This window comes from Pimephales promelas, chromosome 3 (assembly GCF_988280905.1).
Source record: "Pimephales promelas chromosome 3, fPimPro1.hap1.1, whole genome shotgun sequence".
Taxonomy (NCBI): Eukaryota; Metazoa; Chordata; class Actinopteri; order Cypriniformes; family Leuciscidae; genus Pimephales; species Pimephales promelas.
The window spans coordinates 27,100,647-27,125,256 of NC_142771.1; the positions used below are offsets into that span (position 1 = coordinate 27,100,647).

Genomic DNA, 24,610 nt, shown 5'->3' on the forward strand with positions numbered 1-24,610 from the left:
CTAATCATTATCACATTTGAGATTTCTATATTGAAGTGAAAAAAAAATTGGTGATATATTATTACATTTTAATTTACTAAAGGGACCATTTGCGTGTGTGTTTTTTATGTGATGATTTGTGTAAATCACACACTGATTTATGTGTTTGTGTACATCATAATCGAAGTCCTCAGACATCAGAGGCCTCATTTATAAGCGGTGCGTACGCACAAAACAGGCCCCGAAAGAAGCGTACGCCACTTCCGACGCATAAGTTGTGATTTATAAAAACAAACTTGACGGGAAAATTTGAGCACAAATTTGAGCAAAACTCTGACCCATGCGTCCAAACATTTTGGAGATCAAGCAGTTTGGCGACACCGATGGTGAGCTGAGGGACTGACGGCAGACGAAGGAAAACCACCTTAAATCTTCGTAATGAGTCCTAATCATAAATACAGTGCATGTTCACAATAACAATTTAAATAAATAAAATAATGAATTAAACTCTGATATACACATTTAGATTAAATGTGCCATTTTTGTTAGGCACTTAAATTGTAATTTAATTGAAATCATTAAGTTACAGAAAAAAATATTTGTAATGTTTTAACTATAGCAAGAATTGCTTAGCACATGATAATAGCAGAAAATATTTTTGTGGAAATAATGATCAATAATGCACAATAAGGCCTATCTGTTTCCATAAAAAAATATAAAGCAATTAAAAATACTATTTGGCCAGTGGAAAAGACTGAGAAAAACGTTTTCTGAAATGCAATTTATACTATTTTGATTTATTTATTTAAAAATAAGGCAAGGCTACTAAATGGTTTTTAGCGATGTAATGTGACAGCACATCCGTATCTCATATTTTCCTACAGTCTTGTACTGTTAAACATGGTATCACACGGATAAATATGGATACGCTAACGGCGATATGCATAGTAAAACTAGGCGTTGTAAGCCCCATATGGTTATTTCGGTTATTTTTGTTAACATTCTCATTGGCCATTTGAAAACTTAAAAATAGTGCATTAAATGGTAAGAGGGCATCAAGGCAGCTTCACTTCCTGTCTCCTTACATAATTTTATCTGACTGATTTTTGAAGGCAGCTTAGATGTATCCTTCGCTGCTTCGTTGAGTTGAGCAGGATCGGTGAGCTTCTGTTTATGTTTGCTGATCAATTTTAATTTGTGAATTAGCCTAAATTAAATCTGTTCATCATGTAAAGCAATCGTGTCTCTTTAGAAAATTTGGACTAAACCGCTCAATTCATATGAATAAGTTTTATGATCTCTTCATTTTTTGAAGCATCAAAGTGGAAGTTGTGTCAATGGAGGGACAGAAATCCTTTCATCAAAAAGATCTTCAAATTTGTTCCGAAGGTGAACAAAAGTACAGGTTTGGAACGACATGAGGCTGAGTAAATCATGACAAAATTTTCATTTTTGGATGAACTAACCCTTTAAAGATGATTTTTTGAATCCGGCCCCAGGTTCTGGTTTCAAGTTGTAAGTATCCAAAACAGCATGTTGGATCTTTTATTATACAGTGGACATGGTGTTGTAGCATTATGTACTCACTACGTCATAGTGTCCGTGCTGAGCGGCCAGGTGCAGGGGGATCTGACCCTCATCAGACTGACCGTTCACAGAGGAACCTGACTTCAGCAGCAACTTCATGGGTTCAGACTTTCCCTGCCATGCTGCATAATGCAGAGGTCGCATCCCTGGAACAAGAGAGGAAAGACTTTTGATAGTACTGCACTACACATTCCTGAAACATACATGTAGAGTTAAGCTTGTTTAAGATCGTTAGGAACTGACAACTAAAGCAATCCAGTACTTTTTTATGTGCATATATATTTTTCTGGTACCTTTCTGGTCCCTGATGTCCACTAAGGCCTGAGAGTCCACCAGCAGTGATATAACCTCCACATTTCCATTGAGAGCTGCATGGTGCAGTGGTGAGAATCTGTGAATAACACAAAAAATGACACAAAACATAAACAGGATGTATAGATTTTGCGACTGTGCGCCATTCAGAATCAAATATACCTATATAAATACACAGAGGGAGAGAGAGAGAGAGAGAGAGAGAGAGAGAGAGAGAGAGAGAGAGAGATGAGATTAGTTGAGTCTTGGGGACAGAAAGCCTAAAAAATCTAAAACAAACCCAACATCACCACCTGTTTTGGTGGGTTTCAAGAAAAATCCCCCTCTCTCATCGACAAACAAACTCCAGTATATTCAGGTGTCAGACACGGCTGGAACTTCAAAAGGGACTGGATTCTATGGTAAGATGAAACTAAAAAAAAAAAAAAAGGAAGCTTTTTGGCAGAAAACCTACCAGATTGGTTTTGTGCAAACATGAATAAAAAGTACCCCGTGCCCACAGTTAAATATACTGCTGGATCTTTAATGTTGTGGGCCTATTTTTTTCCTGGAGGTCATGGACATCTTGTTCAGATGCAGAACATGGTATCATGGATTCTAGCAAATACCAATAGATAAAATAATCAAAATCTAATGCCCTCAGCTAGAAATCTTATAATGGGGAGTGGTTGGTCCTTCAATCCAAAACAAACATCAAAATGAACACAAAAATAAGTCACATAAGCTTCTGCCATGACCATCCTCGTCCCCTGACTTGAACCCTACAGAAAATGAGTGGGCTGAACTGACGAGAAGCAACATCAACATGGATCTGGGAATCTGAAAGGATCTGGAGAGATTCTGTATGGAGGAATGGTCTCTGATCTCTTTTCAGGTGTTCTCCAAACCAACAGGCATTATATGAGAACACATTAAAGGAGCTCTAATTAGCAAAATGAGGTTACTAAAAGTATAAAACGGTGTCAATGATTGTGACCACAACAATATATATATATATATATATATATATGTGTGTGTGTGTGTGTGTGTGTGTGTGTGTGTGTGTGTAATAATTAGAAATACTGTAACTAAGTTCAGTAAATTTCTCTTCCTGCCATTTCAGTTCAACATATTGTGGGATGTGGCCAATTCAATTAAATTCCCAACTCCTCAACTCAAATGTAAGTATATCCTTCTGAACTTTGTCCATCTGTGTTAGATTAATAAAATTACAGTGCAACACTGCAACATGCAACACATACAGCAGCTGCCTCTGAGATGCATACCATATTGCACTGCCAAACATATGATACTAACAGCACTTGTTAATGTCTCTTCAGCAAGACCACATCACCTGCCTTATAAAGGACTTAGTAGAAAATACTGTCAACCACATATACCTGAATTATGACTTTTACAGGACTGAAATTTGAAGTTAATCCGAGAAGCCTGTGTTTGAGCAAGATCCTCAATCATCGGTGTGCATGTGTTTGCTCAGCTGTTTAGCTTGTGTAACTCACTGATTGTAAAGCAGACAGTTCAGCCAAAAGCAGTACTACAGCCTACAGGATTTAAATATAAACATACAGCTATGAAACTGCCCTTAGACAAATCAATTAAGTAATAGATGTATAAGACCAAAAATTGATATGCCCAAAATGAATTCTATCTCTTTTCTAAAGACTATCTACATAAGAGACAGTGGCAAATTCCTGAAGAACTGGTCGAGATAACACTGTTCTCTGCGGGTACATGAACGCTGAATGGCCGCTGAAGGTCTGGAGATCTAAATACATTGTCAAATATGAGCTACATTAATATATAAGTCACACATTTGAGGTCTAAATAACTACATTCTCGCCTAAAAAAACTCTTAAAACTACATTTTGTGACATTATCCTGGGGGAATATCGCATGGCTGGAAAAGGCTCTTAGCCAATCAGCTTCGAGAACCAGAAATATAGAACTGTTTATACTTATATTAATATTAATTATGCTATATAATATAAATAACTGAGACTTTTTTTGTTGCTTATTTTAAATAGAAATGTATCAACTATAATACCCCCCACCCCTCCCCCCTCATGATTTAAATGAGTACATTAATACAATTCAGATACGGTATATTCCAGTTTATATATATATATATATATATATATATATGTGTGTGTGTGTGTGTGTGTGTGTGTGTGTGGTGAAGGCAAAAAGCCCTCATTGGATTTTCTGTCACAGCTCACTTTCTGTGATTGGTGCATGAAATATGCTGTAACCATAGCTACGGTTGTGAACGTAAACCCTCAGCTCAGAGTAGAATACTAAACTCACAGAAACCTGGTCTGACCAATCTCCTCTCTCACTGGCACTATCATGCATGTTTGCACTGTGCCACTGCAGAAGAGCTGCTGGCCAGTCTCCCCACCAAACGTCCCCCCTTTCCCAGACTCTCATGCAATACAATATTCATGTTCCCTTCACTCGGTGGCAGTTTCTCTATTAGTAGGTCAGATACAGTAAGCCCTGTTTATTCATATCCATGTATGTATTTCTTTTTCTCATGTGTCACTATACAGCAAGATAGAGGTAAGCACATATCACATATACACAAGTCGCCTGACCTACTTTTCTTGATGAGGGTACTAAAGCCCGAGGCGTTCCCTCGAAAGGAAGCACAATCAGCACTCCTCCATTCACTGAGCAAATGTCTAATCAGATATTGTTTATATATATACACACACATATATATATATATATATATGCAATTTCTAAAGATATTACTGTAAGTAAAGACACTTATAATCTTGCAAAGAATTCTATTACAAATAAACGCTATTCTTTTGAACTTTTTATTTGTCAAAGAATCCTCAAAAAAATACACAAAAATACTGTTTTTAACATTGATAATAATAATAAATATCTCTTGAGCAGGAAATCCGCACATTATAATTATTTCTGAAAGATAATGCTGATCAATGTGAAGGATCATCATAAGACTGCTGTAATGATGCTGAAAATTCAGCTTTGCATCACAAGAATAAATTACATTTGAAAGTATATTAAAACAGAAAACAATTTTTTTTTAAATTGTAAAAATATTTCACATTATTACTGTTTTTTCTGTATTTTGAATCAAATAAATGCAGCTTTGAGCATTAGAGACATAGGAAACATTAAAAAATTGCACTGACCCCAAACTATACACACGGACACGCCAAGAAATTAAATATATATATGTATATAATGTGTATAAAATAATATAAGTATATTATATATGTGTTAATATAGTTATACAGTATATATAATATAGTTCACTGTAATTATATTTTTTTTCAAATGTGGACCCAAATGTACATATTTACCATGTGACACTGACTCAGAAAATGAATATATTACACACAGACTCTTGAGTTATCGATACCGGAATAACAATCATGCCCTCAAGGCATACATAATCATTTTATTAACACTTTACTGGAGTAATTATAACAATAGGGGGACTATATAGAATCATTTAAATTGTCTGTACAAATGTACTATAAAAATGTCACAGTACTAAGATTTGGTAGCCATGTAAAATAAACAAAAACCTCGTCCAAAGGGTCACAGCAGAGCCATGATGCTACAAGCTCTGCAACCTCCACATTTCACTGTTAATTCGAATGGTGTTTCTTCAAATAGAATAAACTGTTGCTCTTCCATCAATGATCTCAACATTTGGTTTTTGGCAGACACATCAAATTAATCGAGGGTAATAACCCAGGCACATCTACTGCTCTACTGGCTCTTATACATTTATCTCCAACAAAATGCCATCAAACGAGACAATCCTACATGTCGGTGTAGTATCCGTTTCTGAAATATTTCAGCTCTGCTGTTTTTCAGTTGTTCTTTCGCTGTAACACGTTCATTTGAAGGCAGGTTTCATATTGTTTTATTGAAGGTGGAGGCAGCAAAACAACAAGCTCTTCCTGGCTCATAAATCAAATTTTGCTCCACAATTGCTCCTCTAGAGCTCCCATTTGAGGGAATGATCTCAGATAAGAAAGAACATTAAGCCTCTTATGAGAGCACTTATTATCACAAGATGTCTGTTAGCTCTATTACCGAAGATAGTATAGATGTCATGCGTGTATGGCACTGCTAGTATGCCCTACTTGTGTAAAAAGGAACATGTAGTCTTAGTGGTATTCGGTAAATGCTTAACCTACTATTCTTCACCACAATGGTAACCCCACAAATCCCAGACATACCAGAAACCCCTTTTAAATTCCAGCACAACAGAACTTTAAACATTACTGTTACTTTTGATAAATTTTATGCATCTTTGATGAATAAATATATTAACTTCTATCAAAATCTTCCACTACAGTACGGCCTACAGTAATTTAAAAGGCCTACAGTAATTGAATGATCTTAAATATACTGTTACTGACCTATGCTACTTATCGGACCAATTCAGATTTAATTGTTTACCAGAACTCTTGCTCATATGAAAAATGTTTAAACTAATGTCATCTTTTATGAATTAGTTGCATGGCTTCAAAGCAACTCACAGTGTGGCTTTCACTGAATTGATTTGTCTTGTTATATTGATTGGCAGCAATAACAGGAACTTTTAGTATATTAAAAATCTTAAGATGACGAATTGCATGGGAGAAACTGCAGAGTTGCAGTTCATGAACTGAAAAGTCATAATTAACTGATTGGGTTTAGACAGAACAATTAAGACTTTACTAATGCTCACTGAGCGTGGTAATGAATTCAATAAAAGAACAGCATCATTAATCCTGCCATTGAGTCGTAGCTGCACAAGCTGTGTGTTTTGAAGACATCAGCAAGAAGCAGGTTTTTAAAGGAGGTCATTTTGATCCGCAAATGCAGTCATTACACTGATTCCCAGTATTGCACACTGTTCTCTCAACAACAACAAAAGGAACATTATCTGCTGAGCTAAAGCTGTCTGTTTAATTAGAGAACTTCCATTTGGTAGAAACATAATCATGATAATCCTTTTTTTTTAAACAAATCAATTCAATGACTTAAAGGACATAAAAATCATCATTTAAATGCGACCTATTGCTAGCGAAAAAAATGAGAAATGGGCACTGAATGAATCAATGAACGAATCTGAACTAATCCTTTCAGTGAACTGAACAAACACAAAACACAAAAATCATAGAGGGGTGGCATTGTAATTTTCACCTCAGTATATAGGGGGGGGGGGGTTGAATGTGGGCGCTCTATAGGCCAATAATTTGAGCCATCAGGCAGCCACTTTCAATATGTGCGCGATTGAAATGACTTTTTATTGTGCGCTCACTTTTTATATTCACTTTCGAATTCGCGATCCCGCATACTCTGTGTACAGGGTTTGACTATTTTACAAGATATTTGTCAATGATGCTCAGCATCTGTTGTGCACCAAATCTTCCGCCATCGTCTTTTCAGTCATCTCTCGACACGTAATAGGCCTAAAGCCCCGTTCACATCGCCAGCGACACGCAGCGACAAAGCGACAAGATCCCATTCATTTCAATGGAGCGCTGGCGACATCCGGCGACACGAGCGACAATGACCGTTGGCGACAGAATGTGGGCGTGTCAAGCGACAAGAGACAAGCGACAAAAGTTGAGAATTTTCAACTTAAATAGAAAATAGAAAAATAGGAAAGAAGACTTTCAGTAAAGCTCACGTCACCGTCTCGAGTGCAGGCAAGACAGAAAGAGTTCGAGGACGATTTCACTATTTTATATGATTTGACTGTAACCACATACATGGATAATAAAATGATGCATGGAAAAGAAACTGTCGACAGTCTCAGTGAGTTAAATTCATACATTTAACGTTATAGTTTGAGTGTTGTAATTTTATGATGCACGTTTAGCACTGCTGCAGTTCATTTTACAATTTCCCCTGCATTACGTTGACTATTAGGCACAAGAAAATTGATTACTTGTCAAATTCGAATGACGTTTTTATAATTTGTGCCAGTATGAGTGAGTTTAATTTGTTCATTCGTCGATCGATGATCTAGAAAATGATTTAAATCCACTTAACACTGCTGTGTTAATATAAAAACACTGTCCCAACAGCATGCAGTTTCTTTTTAGCCTTAAAAGTCATTTATTCCCAGTCAAATTAAAATTATATAGTTGTATATTACTTGTGATGGTCTTTTGTATAGATATGACCAGACGTGCAGTCTACCAATAACATCAGAGCGACAGCACTACGAACGCCCACAAGCGACATCACAGTACAGAGCCTAGCGACACAAAGCGACAAAATCGCTGGCAGTGTGAACGGGGCTTAAGTGAAATCTGACTCCTGCTTTAGTATGCTGCAACTTATCTCATGCTGTATGGAGCAGAGCAGATGCTTAAAAATTAATAATTGTAGCATAGTGTACATTGTCCAACTTAACTAAATGGTTTTTGCTTCTTTAAAAAAAATGACAACAGTCAACAGTGGGGGGCGGTGCCACAGTGAGCAAGTTATGTAATCGGTGTGGCCGAACACAGTAATAACACTGTAATACAGTCTATCGTAGCAAGCCTAATCCTATGATAACATTTTTACATTTTTAATAAAACAACTAACATTCCTTTTTCTAGCAGGATCAACATTTAATGCTTTTGCCAACTAACGTTAAATGCCCTGCCCTCAACACTTGGCCAAATTGTGTCTGAATGCTTGGATATAGAAAAAAAGAGGAAACAAAACTACTGCACATGCTGTCTAAATATAACAACAAAGCTAGAGAGTTGTCTGAATATATATTTTTAACTTTATTACCCTAGCATCAAGCTTTTACCAATGAACAGAGAATTAGAAGAACCAATCATATTAGAGAAAATAATGTAATGAATCAAGTCACCTTTGCCCTAAAATTATTCTATGAAAACTGTACACAAACAGGTTTGCTATTTTCCACAGTCAATTTAAAAGCTGGTGTCATATGTGGCTGAAATGTGTGAGATGGAGAAGGAGATGACATGGTAAGATTATCCCGGTGAACACAGCCTCACAGCAGATGGCAGTCGTGCTGCAATGTTTGTCAAGCTCGTTTCAGATAGAGCTTATCTTAGAATCCCATGAAAGCCTCCAATTTTGCTGTGGCTCCGTTGGGCCTCAACTCTGACCGCAATGAGAGTGTGTATTTGTGTGGCTGTCAGTGCCAATGACCTTCACACTGAGTGCCTGTGGCACCGAGACACACTGCCTTCACAAATCGGTCTAAAACATTGTCACAACAAGCCTTTAAATCAAGTGCGCGCCCCATCTAAAAGCCTTTGTTTTTATTGTTCCCGCAGACACTCACTGGAACTTTCTACTACAGGGTTGAGGATCATTCTATCAGCATCATGCACCTGACATCCCTCACACAGTGCTTCTGCCGTTTCTCTCACGCTCCCGATCAGGCCCGGTTCCAGATTCAAATCACTAAGGGTGCTTCTGAAATTACTGAGGGTGCTCTAGTAAAGTACAGATGTAGGCTATAATGGCTCAACCATAGCAGAGCACAGTGTAGTGAGACATTTAAGGTTATTTACATTTCACTTTTACCAATAACTGGAATAGAATTTCAAAAACATGTTGCTATGAATATTGTTTCTATTAATCTGTTAGTCTGCCTTTACACTGCTTTAATGCTTTTCTATTTTAACACGTCATTATTCTGTCCCATGCCGAGTGAATCTAGTATTTATATGTAGATGTCACTTCCGAAACTTTGCAGCATGCAATTAGCCGTCGGTCCTCTAAGCAGCATGAAAAACAACCGTTTTATTCAACGGATTATATAGGCGGAAGCCTCAAAAGTGCGAAAGAGAGCTCCCTTTACAATCACTAAAACACTGTCGCTTTGTCAGTTCCTCACGATCTCACAAAGTTCCATTACAATCAATGAAGCTGCCAAAATGGACATTAAATCTCTTACTTACATCATGTCTATACTTGCAACCACAAAGAATACACTAGGCAATGCCATAGTGACCGCCCAGAAACCCCTAGCAACAGCATAAGTAACACCCTAGTAACCATCAAGAACACCAACCAATGCTGTGTCGTCAGCATATTTAAAATAGGTGTGGGCTGAAGAAAAAGCTTGACAGTTATTGGTGTATAATGTCTACAGGATGGGCGACAGAACGCACCCTTGTGATGCCCCATTTTGAGGTTGATAAACATGAGTTAAATCTGACTTGCTGACTATGGTCCGTCAATAAGTCATAGATCCATAAAATCAATTGGGATTTGCTCCCAAATGCACTAATTTTCTCACCAACAGGTGGGGTTGGATCATATTGAAAGCGCTGCTGAAATCAATGAACACGATCTGACCAAGCTCTCAGCATGCTCAAGGCACTCACGAGTGCTGTTAATCAAGGATAGCAGCGCATCCTCAACACCTATCTCTGCACAATAGGCAAATTGTTCCGGGTCTAAAAGAGGTGAAACCTCATGGAGAAGTTGTTTTAAAATGATTTTTTCAAAACATTTCATAACTGCAGAGGTAAGGGCAACAGGTTGCAGATCATAGAGTTCCTTAAGTCTATTAGGGATTGTTTACACCTGTATCTAGTGACAGCTGGAACAACCAGCCCGTTCTCATCCCAAGGCGTCATGTACTGACGCTTTTGACATTTCGTCTACATCCAACTCACATGGCACGTCAACATGATGGGACACAGATATATATGGGCCAGAAGGCGCCTTCTAGTGGGGTAACCCTAACCATACCCCAGAACTAAACCTATCCATAACCGAACAAAGCCCTGTGTGAGTTATATTGACGCTAAAGGGTGCCATGTGCGTTGGATTTAGACAAAATTTCAAAAGCGTCATTATATGATGCCCTAGAATGGGAATGCGTTGAAACAACCTTTGGAAGGGCTGTGCCAACTGATCAGCCCACACCTCTAGTTTCCTGCAGTTAATACCATCAGGCCCACAAGCAATGCCATTGTGGTCAATCGCCACCATATCTTTAGTCTGTTTCAGTACCTTCATGAAGATAGGGTGTGGCACTTTCTAACACTTCAGCAACTGAAGTTTGCTTAGAAGTCAGTCAGTGTGTTTATCAGTGAGCTTTTGGCCATGCATTCATCATCCATTTAAATATGTATTCAATACTTCAGCAGGTGTTGATAAAGGGTTGTTGTGTAACTTGTGTTGCCTCACAAGGTCAACACAGATGTTCGGTTCTGCAGGTTTTACAAAGTATTTGCCCATGAAGTACATCAGAACGTTGTACTCCAAAATAATTATTTTTCTTTTACAAGCTTTTTTTAGGTACCAAATCATCTACAGGATTTTGCTCTACTAAAACACACTTTGTTGTGGAGTTGAGCTCTCACTCAAACGAATCTTTTCCAAATGTCGCTCTTACCCCCTATTGGTAAACTCTTACTATATTTGATAGTCCTTAATCGAAATAATCACAGCTCTTGCGATTTGAAAACCGTTCCCTTTCAAATTGCTATTTCAGTTCAAAAATGATTAATCGTGCAGCCCTAGTAACCACCCAGAGCCCCCCAGCTCTCGACTGTTTAGCAACACTCTAGAATACCAAAGCAACCACTTAGCAAGGCCCTAGCAACCAGAAATGTCCCAGTTACCACCCAGAACTCTATAGCAATCGCCCTAGCAACATCCCAGTGACCAACCAGAACCCCAAAGCAAATGCCTAGTAATATCCAAGCAACTACCTAGCAATGCCCTAGTGCCCAATTGCCTAGCAATCCCAGAACACTGGGTTAGGGTTAGGGTTACCTCGCTAAGGGTGTTTTGGCATGTTTGGTTTGATTAAAACAAACTCTGGTACCATTTCTCTGTTAGTGTGGTTCATTTGAACATATGTGAACGCTGCCATCCAAAACCTGGAGCGCATCAAACAAGCAGACAGAGACCGCTAATGGGTCTCTATCCGCTTCCAAATGAACTCTGGTGTGGTTCGAATGAAATACGAAAGCAACACGGACAAAAGACAAGTAAATGAACCAAAAACAGGAAGATGAAACCCTAAAAAGGAAAGAATGCCCACGCATATCTTTTTTTCCTGTCATTTTCGCGATGTTGTCCATCACAGTTCGGTACAGGCATCAGAACCGCAACTCCTCGCAGCAGATCTTCGTTTGTGTGTGTGACAGAGGGGTTTTGACTTCTTTACACATTTTATAAGCTCTTCATGAGTTCTCAAATGGTCGAAATGCCATTATATGTAGGCTAAGCACATACAATGGGCAAGTTTAGCCCAGAACACAGCATTGGATGTTCAGTAATTTCTGTCTCAAAATAGGCAATAGGTCATAAAAAGGTTCATTCAGTCAATCAGGTTGTGAACGTATCCCTATGCCTTTAGGTTCTGTATCTTTTAGTTCTGTGATAAAAAAATGCCAATATGAACGCGAAGTGGGCCAGGACTAAATATTTTTTGTTTGTTTTTTTAGGCCCAGACCAAACGAACCAATCCAACCGAACTACAAGTGTGAACACACGCTAAGACTACCTTTTCTTTATATAACTGAAATTTTAGACATTGTAGCTATACCCTCATCAATCACATGGCAATGTTGATGTCTGGCTGTCATTTCAAGGCTAGATGGACCACAGCCCATATTGGCAGTTTAACCTCGGACAAGAGAGTCTAGCCTGCACTCCATTTTCTCACTGCAGCTCTATTCTCCACTCAGCAGGCAACGTAATTTTATCTTTGTGTAGAAAGCAATAGTCAATGGAGAAGGAATTAACGTACAAGTCATTGATCTTGCTGATTCAAATGTGAGCTCGGCCTGAGCAAGGCTGCATGTGTAAATACGCACCATGTGTGAGGATTCAGGCTGCACAGAGGTATCCGTCGGTTTAGAGTTACAGCTTTCATTTCCTTAAAACCCATGAAGCGGAGCTGTGATGATGAATGCCGCTGTTGTTCAATGACAGTGATCAATAGAAGAGATTTTTTAATTATTCTGATGGTTTCACAGCTTGACAGATTACGGCAAAATAAAACAAGCTTTGATATTTAGATCTCTGGGCTAAAACCAGATATGCATTTTGGATCATTTGAGATAGTATGACTATTGTTTGTGTTGTTTTGTTAGATAATGTTTGTGTATTTTCAGCCTGACTACATATGTGTGAGAGTGTGCGTCGGTGTGTGTTTGCCTGTCCGCCTGCGCATGTGAAAATATGTGAGTGTTTGTGGCTGCCTGCCCATCCACTGTGTGCACGAGTGTGTTTTAATATGCAAGGTGCAAATTCTGTGAACTTCTTTGTGCTCCGTACCACCACCGTTAATGGCTGAAGAACAGACAGTGCTCCACTGACTACAGAGAAAACAAACAGATGAAGATGGATGTTCAGTCAATTGAGAACTTAGTAACAGCTCTAAATGATTCTCTGACCGAATCAAATGGCTAACACGTGACTGGATCATTAAAAAGAATCAATTCATAAGAATCATTTGTTCCTGATTTGCATTGTTTTTTTTTTAAACAAGATGATATCTGATGATACCACAGAGAATCAGTCAAAACCTTGATCCCACTGTTTGGCTCCACATTAGTATTGAATCCCTATTTGTTTTTTCCATTGTCTTATTCAGCTGCGTCAACAGAAATATTTGACCATGCAGCACTAGAAACATTGGTGCTTTAATCCAGGTCTCTTTCTGCTCTGTGCCAAACCACAAACCACCTTTTGCATTATGTCTCAACACAGAGTCTTCTTTTCAGGCATGCTGTACTCAGATAAAACTTTAGAAGAGCATGTGGTTGTCTTTATACAACATCAGGAAAAATATTTTACAGGAGCGCAGCCCAACAAATGTCTGATTCATCCCACTATGACGTTAGCACAAATAACACACTGCCACAAATAACACAATTCTCTCTGCCTCTGAAACAAACTGGATAAAACTAAACAAACAAGTGCGGCTCAAAGAATTATTCAATGTGGCAGAACCAATTTGGATGAGAGCAAACTCTCATAATCTGGTTAGGCTTTATCAGCAATCAGCAATGTACAGTTTTTGGACGCTTAAGCCACATTTAAAAGGTATACCACAAAATTCTGGGCTATCGCCATCTGAAACGTACTGTATGAAGACTTTATTTTCATTTTTTGCAGACATTTCCTGCCAAATCAAATCCAAGAGCTCTGAATATAAAACGTTATTGAACTACCCAGACAGCAAACTGACATTGAATCAACGTGGAAACGACGTCTCTCATGACATTGAAACAACGTTGATTTTGCTCATCGAATTAACGTTGAACCAACGTCAGACGCGGCATTCTTCAAAGCTAAATGAAAATCGAAAATTGGTTTGCTTTCATAACGTTGAAACAACGCGTTGATTTCAAGTTGATTTTCCGTTAGTTTTGAAAGAATGACGCGTCTGACGTTGGTTCAACGTTAATTCGATGAGCAAAACAATGTCATGTCGATGTCATATTTCCACGTTGATTCAATGTCAGTTTGCTATCTGGGTAAAGATTAAATGAAAAACTTCTATGTACCTTCCATTGTTATAAAACAACACATTGTTACAAGTAAATTTGAGAAGTGTATCTGTCCCTAGTCAGTGGGAAAGAGACTTGAATAAAAGTTTTTTAAACCAACAAGTGCACATACTGTAAGCTCTGGCAGATCCCGAGGATATTTGGCAGTCAGACAGGAACGATCATGTTTACAAGAGTCTACCACATGGAGCCATATAAAGTCCTTATATGTCCCACTCACCCATCAGTGTCCTGGAAGTTGACGTTCACCCTCTTGGCAGAGCCCAGCAACTCTAAAGAAAAAAAGTGAGGGAAAAAGGGATAAGTATGTTTAAAAAGCAACAATAGTACTCTGTGGGAGTAAGGACATTTCACCGCAGGTTCTATGATACTAAAGATTTATATACAGTTTGTGTAGCAAGAAAATAGCAACATTTGCACAGATGAGTGTTGGAGACCAGTGCATCTAAGGCTTGAATTTCCTACTTGCATTGGAAAATTCTCTATTTTAGGACTGTCATTTTGTGGGCATGTGTGTAAGTGAGCAACTTTGAGTACGCAATTGTGTGCAAGAGCTGCATGACTAGCAGTGAAAATAACACACTGTGTACATAAAACTTTGCACTGCGTTACAACTTCTAACTGAAAAAGCCTTGAGATAGGACTATTATTTTTGGTGTATAATCAGTTATTGAAATGGATACTTTTACATAAACATGAAACATCACATAAACTTCATTGTTTGGCTATTCTAATTAGAGAGAAGGAACAACAGGATAATCATTCTTCTCAGCTGTGTGGGCCAGAACTATTGTTTATTACTGTCAGTTACCCATACATCCTTGTCACACAGAGAAAACCAAATACTTTTACTGTCATTTGAGGTTATACACCATAACCATTTTTAGCACATACAAGTGGATGGCCCTGTCATGTTTCCCAGCAGACACAGGCAAGAATGCTATGCCGTTCACTACATCACTTCCCCTAACAGCAGCACCGCCATTAAGAGAGACTGTGGAGGACTGAATACTGGTGTTGCATTTTATTCTTTCTATCCATAAATCCCATTTGCGTCACTCAACGCCACCAATGGACCAGGATGCGGGTTTAAAGGAAGAATTCAGTCACCGTGAGACTGAATCAGACAAAAATAAATCCCTATTTGTACACTCTTGTACAAACTTTTTTTTAAAATAAAACAAAAACTAAAAGCACAAATTGTAAAAGCTACAAGTGAATTGAGGCACCACAACTGTACAATATACAGTATGAAAATGGATATTCATTTGGAAATTTGCTTAAGATTACATTTAACAGTGTTATATTATATTACATGTCGGATATTATATGTCTAAATTAGTGTTTTCAAAGATTAGCTTTAAGTAAGATTTAGATGACAGTTAAGGTAATCTCATTTTAAAATAGGGCAAATGCGCACATCGAAATATCTTATTTTGAGCCAATAGATATTCAATCTCAACAGATAAATAAAAAAAATCCAATAATCAATACTATGAAATGAATATACTGCATGTTTCCTACAGGTTATTCAGCACAGGTCATTCGTAAACACCAAATTTTCTATGGATGTGAATGTGAGTGTTAATGTTTGTGTGTGAGCCCTGCCTGTGGCCCAAGAAGCTATAGGACAAAGCGATAATGGATGGATATATGATGAATCCTTAGTACTTGTGCAGAGAGACAAGTATCAGGCCACAAAAAGTACTCTCAAAACATTCTTTTAAATTACTCAATACAACAACAATGGCATGTATTTGAGACAGGTTCTGTTTGATCAACCACAGCATCTATATTCATCCAGACGTTTTGAAGCCTGTGGCTTTGGAATGTTTGAGATTTCACCGATTTAACTGGTCTATAGGTGATCAAATCTTTAACACCTGGTAAAAGGGCTTCTATTTGGCCTAAAATATGAGTGGTGACTTTGGAAGCAGATCAGAATATGCCAGATGATGTCAGTTTTCCGTCTGGAGTGGAGCTGCTCGCAGCCATCTACATCAGTCAGACTGAATACAGGGCTGTTGTCAACAGCTGCTGCTCAATGTGACAGAGAACATCTGTGTGTCTTTTTCCGCTCTGTCTTTAACTCTTTCACCTCTCGGGCCTGGACTGATGCGTCCAAGTGGGGAGTGATATTAAATAAAACACATGGATGGAGTAAGTCCCAGTAAATGGCTGCCTGTGTTTATGAGGAAACAAGTGTGCTTCTACTTCAAGATGCAAAGGTTACAGAGGAGAATATCTATCTATATGAGCTGCTGCTTTTGTGCTCTTGGTCTCGGATGGACTGTTCATCAACCGTTTGGCCTCTGAAACAAGATACTTTAGATGAAAGGTTCTGTACAGTAAGTTAGCACTAATCTCAATAATGGCAATGTGAAAAGTGCAGACGTATGGATTCTACTTAGAGACTCTATTTCCACATCTTTTATCAATTATTTAGTAGTTTACATCAATACGATGACCTATAACTGATTTTGTTTTTAAATTGTGGGAAATAGTGGTTCATGTTGCCTTTCAGTAAAATTCAGTAGGCCTATAAACCAAATATTCATGGTAAGATTTTGATGTTTCTGAAAGAAGTAATCTAATACTTACCAAGGCTGCATTTATTTGGTCAAAAGTACAGTAAAAACAGTAATGTTGTGAAATATTATTATATTTACGGATACATACATGATGATAAGGAATATTGAGACTGATGTGTCATCATCCTTCCAATATTCTTCCATTAATAAAGAGCAACAATAGTAAATTGAAAATGAGATGAAAATTAAAGCATTCTTCAGCTGCATAAGCAATGCAATAAGCTTCAATGCACATAATAATTAGGTAAACTCAGCCTCTCAGGATTGTTTTGTATACTTCCTTCAGATCTTTTTATAGTGCCCACAGTTAACCCGCTGAGTCGTCTGGTCATCAAAACTGAAAACAAAAGATTACATCACACTTACACACTCAGAGCAAAGACAGAACTAGGTTGCTTTGTTGTATGAAAACATTTAGAGGTAAAAATATGAGCCTGGAGATGTTCGCTCTGGGGACAAGAGGAGGGGTTTTGCCTCTTTGCAAAAATTAACGAGCTCACAACAAATAGGTCTCATAAAAAATAAAAATAAAAACTCAGCATGTACTATTATAGTCTACAAGATGTAAACAACAGATGTAAAGCCAGAATACATTACCCCCAAATGATAACAGCGCTCCCACAATGACCTGAACTGAATGAAGTTACCAGCAGAAGCACACGGAAGACAGATTGACTGCCTTTTGACTGAGGAGAAATGTCTCCTCCTCCTAAAGGACTACGACATGACATCCATTGTTACTTTGTGCTAAAATACTGGAGTGGATAAAAGAGACAGAAGCTCTAATGTAAAAATCAAAGAGATGACTACAGGATTAGAGACAGCAACAAGGGGAGAAACAGTGAATGCTGCCCGGCCACGATTGATTCTGCATATCCGCTGTTTCCAGACAGAAGAATGTTACAGTATGAGATGTAGTGGAAAAGGTTCTCTCTGTGACTCATCTCTCTCTGCAGGCCATCCGAAGTGGGACTAGTGTAGTGTACTTGGTGATGAACAAAAAAGACAGGGTGAGGGGTCATTACAAAGCCTCTGAACAACAGATGAGGCCCTGAGCAAATCAGAGACAAGCTGGAGTGGTGATGAGTCAAAAGCATGGAAAGTTCTGGGTGCCAGATGAAGAACAGTAAGGAAATGTGTTCCAGTAAGAATGCATCTTATAGCCTGGATCTGCAGCTGTGCTCTCTTGATCTGAAATAGAAAACGCCTGAAACATTCCACAAACATAAAAAGAAGTGCTGTGATTATGCTGCAAAAACTCTACTCTACTCGGCCGTCTGACTAATAGTAGCCTACTGTGCCATAGAAATGTACAGTTTTCCAGTTGAGTTTCACTTACAAAGGGGTTGGCTAGTATTTTCAGTGATGGGTTTACTCTAACATTAGGTAAAAAAGAAGATATGGCAACATGCAAAAAAACATGAACAGTGTTGGAGACTGAAACAAAAGAGAATAAATTGTTGAATAAAGTTGTTTTGTGTTTTGTTTTTTGCACACAAAAAAATATTCTCGTTACTTCATAACATTAAGGTTGAGTCAATGGAGTCGCATGGACTATTTTAAGGTCTTTACAACCTTTCTGGGCCTTGAAAGCTTAATTTGTGTTTCGAAGATGAACAACGATTTCACGGATTTGGAACGACATGTGGGTGAGTAATTTGGGTGAACTAACCCTTCAATGCATTGCTTTCATTCATTTTAATTAAACAGAAATCTTACTGACCCAAAACTTTTACACAGTAGTGTAAAAGTAAATTATTTAATTAACAAAAATAAAAGGAAACAATGCATTTTTTGTCTATAATATAACACCTAATATTTCACAGAAATCTTGACCTTATATTTTAGGAAAGGGTCCCCTTGCAAGGAGATCATGATATTCTGAGGTCCTTGGCATCAATAAGTTTGAAAACTCCTGGTGTAATATATTGCTTTACTAAATGATTACTACAAGTATATGAAATAGTATTTCAATTGTATTTTAAGATAAGTGAAAGAATACCAAGGCATTACCATCATGTTAGTATCCAAAAATACAACCATATTTCACTACAAACAAAATTTGTATTACAAACAAAAGAACAGTACTCACTACTCACACACTGTGAAAAAAAAATGTATGTACGGTAGCCATGTGCATGGGGAAATATTGTGACACATCTGGAATAACTTTGGCCGTCACCCACAACAGTGACTCACAGCAGGGCCTCATGAATAAATATTATGTATGCAAAAATGACTTCAAAGACTGCAAACGCTATTCAGGATTTATAAAAATGCTAGCTGGACCTAACAGCCTGTAACATAATTTGGTGTTACTATAAAACATGTGAGGCAATATTTTTCAATAATTTTGACAGCTTGAAAAAAAAAAATGTACAAAGTACAAAAAAGGAATGAGAATGTTTTTTTGGACAAGGTGTCATTACATGGTACTTACTGAAGTGCTATTTTAATGTTTTATTTTTCAACAGTATATTTTAAGTCAAATTCTTGCTTATAACATGCCTTTAGGAACGCAACAAGGGAACAATGACATTTCTTCTGAAAGAGTACTGAATCTCCTGATCAAAACACAGGCAAAGAAGAAGCAGAAACAAGTGATATCATATGTAAGCATATGTATATTTAAAATAACGCGATCATCAACATTACTCAGCATAGTTGATGTACTCTGTCTACTCCTTCTATGTTTTGATCATCATTCTGAATCCCATCCCGATTTTTTAAAAATGTTCCTTTTTTTTTATTAAACCTACCCATATTCAAGTGTTGATAAAAAAGAAATGCATGAAGCTAGAATACAACCCTTTTTGTTTGTTTGTTTGTTTGTTTAAAAGCAGATGTCTGTTCTTTCTTTCTTTCATACAACAAAAGTAACTTGTTAAAAGGATTTTTTTTTCCAAAAATCTGAAAAATAAATAATTTCCCAACAACGTATACACAAAACAGCAGTATATTTCTGCAAGTCAGTGGTTGCCAGAAAGAAGCCTAAATTTGCAAGCATAAACAAAAGCACTTTAAAATCTTTCAGTGAAAAAAAAAAAGAGGCTGATTATAAAGCTGCATTTGCATTGGCTTGTCAGCATTGATTGATGTATCTGGGGTTGAGGAAAATGGCCTACTGGGAAAGCAAACAATAGCTAAGCTAAACTTAGCAACAACTCTCTTTCATATCCCATTTCACATCCAAACCTTAGGTTTATCCACCATTTAAATCATTTAGCATCAAAGCTCATTTCTCGGTGCCAAGCTTGTTATAGTAGCAGCAGGAAAATGTCCACACCTCCAGAGTCGTTACTTTGGGGGTTTCCCAGAATCCACACAATGAGACCCCTTCATCCGATCTGACTGCTGAGGTCTGTGCTTCACACTACAGCACACATAAGCAGTCTAATAAAGACATTTTTGCTCCCAGTGTGAGCTCCACGACACACATCTTCACATGCAGGGACCCGCGGTGCGAACACAACACATTCCCCTGTTCATTCATAAGGAAGACAGAGTGAATGAGAAAGACGGAAAGGAAAGCGTCCTCTCCCTACAATCCAATCACCCAAATGCTGACAGTGGATCAAAGAGATCAAAAACAGGCAGAGAGCGCATAGACTCCACTCCATCTCAGGGAGGGAATGGCTCCAAGTGTCCAAGTAACTTGGGAGCAGTTCCCGTTTCATGCTCGTGAACTGGCCTGATTGCAATCACCCTCAAAGGCCATTTCAAACAGAACTGGGGCGAACCCAAAGCTCATATCGGGGCCTGGTGCCGGAAGGGCTGGCAGGTGGCTAATAGTAACGTTTCAGTCTCCATGGTGTTGGCAGAGCGGATGGAAAGTGATTAGTTAAAGCTTGGCCACGTTCCTCTGCTTTGCCTCTTCTCTTGGCTAGTAGTTGGTGGGGCGGCTCTTCCATGGACTGGACTGCTACCCAGCCTGGCTCCACTCTTTCCCAGTCTCAGACACACTTTACACACACTATCTACACATACTTTTAACCAAACATTTACATGGCTATCACTGCAGTGAACCCTAAAACATTGTTAAAACAGGGGATCTTGTGTATTTTGGAAGTGCGAGTAATGGTATCCTAACTAACGGTCAAAGATCAAAGTGAGCTGGTTATAATGGCCCTGTCAGCCTTTACTAGTACATGCTACATCATCTGCTTTCAAAAAGGTTTCATTCAAGACTCAAGAGAACGTTCAAAGTAGCAGTTTATTCTGATAACACACAGTGGGAAATATTTGCATTATATGTATAAGTTGGGGTGGGTCAGTATTTTTTTTAAACCAATTAAAATATTTATACAGACAGTAAAGCTGAAATTGATCAAATGTGGCAGTAAAGAAATGTACAATGTTACAAAAGATTTCAAATAAATGCTGTTCCTTTGAGCTTTTTAATGATCAAAGAATACTGAAAATATATATTTTCAACAAAAATACCGTTTTTAACATTGATAACAATAATAATAAATGTTTCTTGAGCATCAAATCAGCATATTAGAATGATTTCTGAAGGATCATGTGACACTGATTTGTAATGATGCTGAAAATTCAGCTTTGATCACAGGAATAAATTACAGTTTCAAACATATTAGCACAGAACACAGTTATTTTAAACTGTAATCATATTTTATAACATGACCATTTTTACTTTTGATGTCTGCTTGGTGAATATTAGAGACTTAGAGAAAAAAAATTACTGACCCCAAACCCCAAAAACATAACAAAATAGCAAAACAAGTAGCAAGTATTGTAAAGAAATAAAGCACCCTTTTTACAGTCAAAACATTTCACATTAGGTTTTCTTTTATCCATTTTAGGAAACAATAAAATTATTGTTTAAATTGAAGATCTAGCTGTATCTTTCATTCTGTAAGGCATTTAAACCGTTTAAAGCTTTTTATACTTCTAAACTAAAAACTAAAGTTTACTTTCTACAATATGAATTTGTGAATTTCTATTCCTTTTAATTATACATTCAATTAAATTCAATACACATTTATTTGTAAAGAGCTTTTCACAATACACATCATTTCATCAAGCATATTACAGTCCACATTACAATCAAGTGTGATCTGTTATCAGAGGTCAGTGTCTAAATGTACATATACAAAATCACAGTTAGTGATTTTAAATTTAAATTAATTTGATTTTAATTAAATTTTAATAAATTAATTTTAAATAAATGTAATAATTTAATGCAGAAACAATGAGCTCATTGAAGTAATGATGTTTGTTAACAAATGATTGACATTTAGAAAAACAGCATTGGTAAAATAGCATACATCCTTCATACAAAATTTGAATTGCCATTCGGGATCCATGTCCGCATACCTAAAATCATATTCAGGAATCAAATTGAAATTTAAAAGGCATTCTTAATTTAATCGTGACATATCAATCACAAACACTTCATGAATATATGGCAGATGATTTGCCAGAGTGCTTTTAAAAGCATAAGAGCAAGCTTAACTTTTTCATTGTCTCCAAATTGCAGCTGTACTATTTATGTGTTATGTCTTCTCAAACTTGTGCTGACACTGTTTTGTCGGGGGAGTTGAAGCGGGTTTTGTTTTGGGTTGTTTTGACTCCTCAGTGAATAACCCCAGGACCTCCTCATCAACTCCCTCTCAAAAATATCTCATCTGCTATGGTCCAAACAAAAAGCAAAACAATTCTTCTCAGATAGAGGACGTGTATGATAAAATGTGAGCGCATGTCAACAGCAGTTTGCTCCTCAGCAGTGGAGCACAGCTTGACTTCTCTGTAGCTGTAAGCCGCTTTTGATCCAGTTTGACCCCACTTTTTCTTGCTTCCTGAACTTCCTGTGGAGCCATTTCCCTTCCAGGTAAAACAGAGGAGACCATCTGGTGCTCTTCCCGTGGGGTTATTCCGGGATCTCACCTTCCTGTATCCCACACACAAGTTTATATCAAGGTTCCATAAAACCACAATCATTTTGTTCTAAAGTACAAAGGGAAGCCGCTGGGGTGTATAAATGTTTCAAAATTGTTTTATACAAAAGTACAGTAATATTTGATGGCAAAGCAGCTCTCTTATCATGTCTTTTGTAGAGCTGTAATGGAGTTGCTAGGCAACAAGCATCATTTAACTCTTCCTACACATGTGCACAAAAATTAGTGCAACACACCCACACAATCCCTTCAACACTCTGTTACTTTCAACGCACACAAATACACTCACAAAACAGGACAGATTAAAACACGTTCTAAAAAACTCCATACTAATACTGTGTACTGCGACTTCAGAACTGAAGTCATACGTGGCATTGATTCAACAAGGTGCTGAAAGCATTCTTTAGAAATGTTGGCCCATATTGACAGGATAGCATCTTGCAGGATAGCATCGAAGCTCCCGTTCCACCACATCCCAAAGATGCTCTATTGGGTTGAGATCTGATGACTCTGGGGGCCATTGTAGTACAGTGAACTCATTGTCATGTTCAAGAAACCAATTTGAAATGATTTGAGCTTTGTGCTGGAAGTAGCCATCAAGAGATGGGTACATGGTGGCCATAAAGGGATGGACATGGTCAGAAACAATGCTCAGGTAGGCCGTGGCATTTATGCAATGCCCAATTGGCACTAAGGGGCCTATAAAGTGTGCCAAGAAAACATTCCCCACACCTTTACAACACCACCACCAGCCTGCACAGTGGTAACAAGACATGATGGATCCATGTTCTCATTCTGTTTACGCCAAATTCTGACTCTACCATCTCAACATGTCAACAGAAATCGAGACTCATCAGACCAGACAACATTTTTACAGTCTTCATCTGTTCAATTTTGGTGAGCTCTTGCAAATTGTAGCCTCTTTTTCCTATTTGTAGTGGAGATGAGTGGTACCCGGTGGGGTCTTCTGCTGTTGTAGCCCATCTGCCTCAAGGTTGTGCGTGTTGTGGCTTCTCAAATGCTTTGCTGCATACATCGGTTGTAACAAGTGGTTATTTCAGTCAAAGTTGCTCTTCTCTCAGCTTGAATCAGTCGGCCCATTCTCCTCTGACCTCTAGCATCAACAAGGCATTTTCACCCACAGGACTGCCGCATACTGGATGTTTTTCCCTTTTCAAACCATTCTTTGTAAACCCTAGAAATGGTTGTGCATGAAAATCCCAGTAACTGAGCAGATTGTGAAATACTCAGACTGGCCCATCTGGCACCAACAACCATGCCACACTCAAACTTTCCCATTCTGACATTCAGTTTGGAGTTCAGGAGATTGTCTTGATTCAGGACCACACCCCTAAATGCATTGAAGCAACTGCCATGGGATTGGTTGATAAGATAATTGCATTAATGAGAAATTGAACAGGTGTTCCTATAATAATCCTTAAGGTGAGTTTAATTTCCTGTAAATTCTCTGTGGCACTACACAAAACCAAACAAACACTCCAAACACTCCTCGTAATATCATGTTAGCATGCACGCGGGTTAATTTCTCAAGTGTCATCGGCTGAAAGTGTTAGTGCGGAGCTGCGTCTCCTCAAGGGATCTGCAGCCCACAGGTGAGTCTGCCTCTCCTCGTACGCTGATAGCTAATCTATTTCCCACAGCACTGCTGCCTCGGCTAGAGAAGCCTCATTGATCATTCCCAAATTACAGAGGCTGCATACCC

The 24,610-nt window shown here is 38.0% G+C and overlaps 1 protein-coding gene across 10 annotated transcripts in view; it reads right to left on the reverse strand.

Annotated features, from left to right (window-relative positions):
- caskin1 (CASK interacting protein 1) overlaps positions 1 to 24,610 on the reverse strand; it is an 88,080-nt gene that overhangs the window by 24,762 nt on the left and 38,708 nt on the right. For 9 of the 10 annotated variants that reach the window (XM_039686324.2, XM_089128635.1, XM_089128632.1 and 6 more), the window contains exons 2-4: positions 14,599 to 14,650; positions 1,860 to 1,957; positions 1,567 to 1,712 (exon numbers count right to left, since the gene is read on the reverse strand). In XM_039686324.2, coding sequence (XP_039542258.2) covers positions 1,567 to 1,712; positions 1,860 to 1,957; positions 14,599 to 14,650 — 296 coding nt within the window. Of the gene's footprint in view, positions 1 to 1,566; positions 1,713 to 1,859; positions 1,958 to 14,598; positions 14,651 to 17,566; positions 17,830 to 24,610 lie in introns of those variants that run through there. The other variant, XM_089128636.1, reaches the window with a different exon arrangement.